General features: G+C 36.2%; 1 protein-coding gene across 3 annotated transcripts; it reads right to left on the bottom strand.

Annotated features, from left to right (window-relative positions):
* Window positions 1–726: 726 nt before the first annotated feature.
* LOC129567482 (myogenic-determination protein) lies at window positions 727–5,116 on the bottom strand. Of its 3 annotated transcripts, XM_055444409.1 has the most exons (6): window positions 2,975–3,726; window positions 2,416–2,816; window positions 2,028–2,153; window positions 1,548–1,670; window positions 1,378–1,456; window positions 727–1,259 (listed from the first exon to the last, which is right to left on the bottom strand). In XM_055444409.1, the coding sequence occupies exons 2-6, from the start codon at window positions 2,734–2,736 to the stop codon at window positions 1,126–1,128; spliced, it is 783 nt and encodes a 260-aa protein (XP_055300384.1). In that variant the 5' UTR covers window positions 2,737–2,816; window positions 2,975–3,726; the 3' UTR covers window positions 727–1,125. The 3 variants fall into 3 exon arrangements, with proteins under 3 accessions (XP_055300384.1, XP_055300383.1, XP_055300382.1); XM_055444408.1 differs by having other exon boundaries at window positions 1,548–1,667; window positions 2,416–5,116; XM_055444407.1 differs by having other exon boundaries at window positions 2,416–3,728.
* Between the last annotated feature and the right edge of the window lie 770 nt (window positions 5,117–5,886).

The following is a 5,886-nucleotide window of genomic DNA, read 5'->3' as shown; positions in this document are numbered from 1 at the left end:
TTTGCAGTTTCATTTGAGCGACATTAAATAAGATGTTGTTAATGGTCTCTGAAATTAACCCATAATGTACGGTTGATATGGTTTGTAGCGAATGGAAGGGGGAAAAAGGAGTAAGTAGAGTAAAATATATACAATGCATATAATATCGTCTAAAAATAATAAGCCCTTCCACGCTCTCTTAATCGAAGAATTCAACTCTAATATGCGGAGGCATGGTATGAGCATAGCATCACTAGAAAATAGAAAAGAGAAACATGAATATGAACGGGACGTGATGCGAAAACAAATGAAGAAAAAAACACACAGGGAAAATGCATACATGCGCTTCAAAAACTGAGATCAATCTCAGCTGAGCCAAATAAAAACAACAGCAAGTAAGCAAAAAGAAAGGCTTGCGACGACGACGACGACGTTGAGATGAAAAATTCATATTTCACTCTGATTGCAAGGAAATTTCGTTGTCGAATTGAAATAAAGTGAAACAAAAATAATGAGAACTAATCCAATCTGTTTTCTTTGCTCTCTCTCTCTCTCTTTGTATGTCGTTCATTCGAATGGATACTCTGATCTCTCTCATTTCTTGTTTATTTAAGTGTATCTCTTTGTCTGTTTGCAAGCATGTCACACAGCTTACTAGCTACATTTACATTTACGCTAGCAATCGCTATGCCTACTTTTTCCTCGTCTTTTTTTCTCATCTCTCTGTTCTCGTTGTGAAAACATCACTTTATTTTTTTTTCGTTCGCTTGTCTTATGTTTTGCCGTTTATTTCAATTTGTTTTTCTTTCGTGACATTTTTCCGATTTTCCTATCTACAACATACACACACACACACTCTCTCTCGTGTACTCGTCGAGTGCGGGGCATTTATTATAATATCATGCGACATATATTATTTTGCAGTTTGTTGTCAAAAATAGATTTTTGTATCATTAGCTTCTAAGAAGATTTTTGCCGTTGATTTTTCGTGTTTCTTCTGCTCTGTCTTCTTTTTTATTTGTCAGAAAAATATGGTTATGATGATGCTGCTGCTTTGGCTTCGGCTTTGGCTTCGGCTTCTATGATCTGCCACTCTATGAATATATGGATTTGCGAGCAAAGTGATTAATTTTATTGAGGCGTCGGTTACAGCAATGCTTGCGGTTGGTTTGAAGATGACATTGGTGTGGTCGAATTGATGCTTTGAACAATTAAATTTAAATACTCTAGACTGGCGGTGCCGTTTCCATCATTCGTATGTATCGATGACGATGATAAACCTGTCACAAAGGAATTTAGACAAATTGCACAAAAAAACAATTTTAATTTTCGGTCAAACAAACACATTCCCATCAAATGGGTAAAACGAATATATGTAGTAGTAGATTTTGAATTTACCAGTAATTGGCAATAGTTTATAGCTCTCTCTTTGCTTTTGTGATCGGTCTTTGAAAACGGGCGATCGTTGCCAAAACTCCTATGTACGTTACATATTCAGTGGACGAGAAAAAGAAAAATGAACATTAGGTCTTTGCTTTTGTTACATTCTTCACTAGTGCCAAACTTACCGAATATTTGTAAGGTTCTGAGTTACTATTTGAACTTTGCTTATATGTATTACATTGATTACTGTTATTTATCGATAGGCTTTGGGTTTCAGTGATCGTTTGCTGCACATCGCTTTCATGCTGCTGGAAATAAACACAAGGATTAAGTTTGAATTCAATTTACAAAGTTGAGTCGATTGCATACATGTTCGTTCATTTCATGTTTCGATTGACCTGTGGTTAGAATGGTCATTTTTTTGTGTTCATCAAATAAACACATAAGACATAAATCTTCATTGAACTTTACATTGAGGTAAATTGTTATTTTTTCATTAAAAAAAATTCTTCAGATCATTTAAGCTGGACAATGCAAATTAAAGAAGCATTCGAAATGCAAATTAAAAATGAAAAACAAGATCAAACAACGGAAAACGAGAAAAACCAGAGCCAAAAAAATCGGCTTCCAATCAAAAGTTCTGATTCCGCTACAAAAGAACTTACATGCAGCAAATCCTCTAGGTTTTCTATGTATTCGATGGCGTTGCGAAGAATTTCTACTTTTGGCAGTCGTTGATTTGAATTCGTTGCACTTGTACAGCGTTTTAACAATTCGAAAGCTTCGTTTACCTAAGAAGTGAGAAGCGGGATCGTGAGTGTGAGTGAGAGAGATGAGCGTTGAAAGAGTCAAATACAACAGAAAATGAATATAAATAATTATGTCCAATTAGTGTGAACTAATTAACAGTTATTCAATTAAAAAAGGCGCATCGGTCGAATTGTTAATTTCGCCCAATTAAAATTATGTACGTAGTTCAGAAATAGACCTGATTTTAGTTCGTGTGCACAAAAAAAACTGCACAACAATAATAAATAAATAATTCGTACTAACTTTTCGTAATCGTCGTCGTTCTCGGAGCGTTGCGGCTTTTCGACGATCCACTGTAACGGTTTTCTTTTTACATGCTTTGCATGCCCATGTCAAGCATGGTCTTTTTGTCACTTGAATGCCATTCACAGTGTGCGAGATCGGTTCTAAAACATGCTGTTCAAAGTGATCAATTTGATCAACGGACGACGATGCCGATGATGGCAAATGTGGTACATCTTCTTCATTGCTGTAACTCGATGTGGATGTCGTGGCGGGTGATAGAATCCCCATCGAAACATAATTTGTACTACAATTATCACTGATCGTTAATTGTCGGTTCATAAATCCAATTAAATGACAACGTTTACTGAAAATCACCGGAAAATCACCCAAACGTTTGGTCGCACACAATTTCAATCGATCTGTCAGTAAATGCAATTTGTATCGCTTAGTATGGCTACTCGGCACTGATTTACGATAGAATGTTTTTACACGCTTTGACACTACACAATTGTTCACTAACTTTGTCATAATAACACACGGAAATTTCGTCTTTGTTTTCTAGCTTTGTTAAACTTACAGTTGAATTATTATGGATCCCATTACTGGTGGAATCACATCCAAAATCATTTTGCACTCAATAAAAATCACGTAATTTTATCACCGTACCACATCATATATTTTTCAATCTTGGCAGAATTACTCAGTGATCATTTTTATCGAACGTCGTTTGTTGCGGGAATAAAATGTGTTTGCAACTCGAGATGTTGTGAAGCGACGAGGCCAAAAGATAAATGGCAATTGAACGAAGTGCGCACATAATAATCCTCGTTGCTTGGAGTGAGAGCCTGAGCCGCGCGCGAGAGAGAGAGAGAGAGAAAAGCGCGAGCTCGGATGCGATTCGCTACAAGACAATCCGTCGACGTCTTTACGATAATCCATTCAAACCTCGTGCTGTCATACGCACGCGACAAAACACTTTCCCTCCTTTCGTTGTTTTTCTCTCTGTCGCGCTTTCTGTTTTCGTTTGTGTGTTTGCGATCGGCTCGATGCGCAATGAAAATGGAAATGAAAAAAAAAATCGATTTACGCAAGAAGATAGATATATTTCTAAAATATCCCTATTAAACACAGTCACTCCGATGTGTGTTCGGATCAAGTGGAAAATTACGCATAACTGAATTCGAGATGAGGAAAAGCCACTCCGGATTTTGTTTTCTGTTGTTGATTTTTATATAAATGACAGTTTTTTCATTTCTTTTTCTCCGACCATTTTATTAGAGAGAACATTAAGTGCCTTTGCGATTCGAGTATTAGCCGGATCATGTAAGCGAGATCGAGAAATTGTTCATGTGTGTTCGGTTTGGCATGCGCTCACTCTCTCTATCTCTCGCCCTGCTCTCGAGCACGATCATTTTCATGTTTTCAGTTGACAGCGTCGAGTGTAACGAGAAATATGAGAAAGGCAACAAAAAAAAAAACAGTGTGATGTGTAAAATGTGACAGAGGCAGAGAAAAACACTGCACAACCAGAAAAACAAGACATAGCAATTAATGAAAATATAAAAATAAAAGAGAAGGATGAATGAAGAGCGACATCAAACTAATACCTCGGACAGAGAAAAGCGTCGAAAAATTGAATGCGGTCGCTTGTTGGCTGGCTGACTGGCGCGTTGCTCTGTTACCAATATCCCGACTTTAATAGTTCCTCCGAAGTGATAATAATAAAAATGTGCAGATGGTTTAGATTTAGTTGGTGATCGTAAAATGAACGAGCACAACAGCAATATTACACTTTCAATTAAAATAGTGACGACAATTTGTTGATAGTAAACAGATAAAAAGAAGAGCTATGCCAAAATGAAATGCGGCTGTCTAAATTGAATGCGACTTTTACTTTACACCGATCTGTGATTTCCTGTGACAAATTCTCTCTCTCTCTCCATGTCTCTCTTCTCCAAATAGCAACTGACGAACTTGGTTCTTTTTCTTTCCTTTTTGTGTGAACGAAACTTCTTCTTTACGGCGCATAAATTGATTCTCATTATCACCCATGTTTTACGATCGTTCAAAGCAGTTAGCCGAATTTTTCAAGCAATATAACATCAATGTTTACGATTTCGGCTTCAGTTTTTGTTACATTTTTTTTTTGTTGGTTTGGTGTCCGACGTCGATTCTGTTGTTATTTTTACCGATTTGCTGGCAATTTCACAAAAATTACATTGTTCGCATAAATTTATGCCGTTTTGCTAAATGTGCGCGGTTGAGCGTGCAAACGAATCTATATAAAACGTGTGACACGAGTTATTAACAATAAAATATGCAGAGTTAATGTGGTGTAATTTGAATGGGTGAATGAAAAGTATGAAAAAGTATCAGGGCACAAGCACTTAATAAAAAAAAAAAACGAAGGAGGAAACAAGAACGCGCATCTTCATATAATTGCATCACTTTCACGGACCGCACAAAAGGCTCTTAATTTGATTTGTATGTTCATTCTTACACCAAGAAGATTGACTCCATTTTTCATATGCCTGGCTGAACAGTCGATTTGTCGTTCGCCCTGTACAAAAACAAACTACAACAACTATTCCTACTGACATGACGATTTTATTTTCCTTTTTTTCACGTAACACTGACAAGTACAAAACTGTATGTCGTTGCTTTTATTTTTCATTTACTCTCACTCATTTTTCTTTTCGCTGCTGCTCTTCCTTCTTCTGCTTCCATTCGATTCCGTTCACATTTTCTCTATTTATTAAATACTTGAATGCAGGAAAAATAAATATAGACAAAAATGTTCAAACATTCGGTTTTCATTTTGCCTGCGCGCCGCGTATACACCACTTGCGTACCGTTTTTATTGGCCTTTTTTTTTATAGCTTAATCAACTTTTACATCAGCAAAACAAACAACCGAACGAAGAAAAATTGTAATGAAAAATTTTGCTCGGAAGAAGCAACGCGCCGGGAAAAGGAACGATCGCACACACATCGCAAGCAAAGTGGAAATAAAAACCGAATGACAATAATTTTAGAATGGAATTAAACGGCCATTAAATTCAAAGTATCACACAGAAAAATCGAATTAGCGCGCTCTATTTCGGATAGAGGAAAAAAAAGTCCAATTGAGAGAGAAAGTAGTTTTATTCTCCTGTTTTTTTTTTTTTCAGTGGGAACAAATTGTTCGAATAACTTATATTGGCTGATTGCTTCACTCGCTGCATTGGATTATGGATTGAGTCACGAAGACAAAATTAAATTGTAGAAAATATTTTATTCATTTTTGTCACTAGTTTCCGTTGAAACCATAAAGTCGACTTCGTCAAAGCTAAGGATTAAAAAATGAAGAAAAATTGTCATATTTGACATTTCTATTTTGTGGCAGTTAAAATCAAATTAAAATTAAATTTATTCCTTTTGCAATCTAGATTATGAATATGAACGCAAAAAAGGTCATTGTTCGACAGTAGCTCATTATGTCCAACACGAA

The sequence above is a fragment of the Sitodiplosis mosellana genome, unplaced genomic scaffold, assembly GCF_009176505.1.
Source record: "Sitodiplosis mosellana isolate CC-2019 unplaced genomic scaffold, AAFC_SMos_1.0 Smas_scaffold_11, whole genome shotgun sequence".
NCBI lineage: Eukaryota > Metazoa > Arthropoda > Insecta > Diptera > Cecidomyiidae > Sitodiplosis > Sitodiplosis mosellana.
This window is presented reverse-complemented; position numbering and strand designations above follow the sequence as displayed.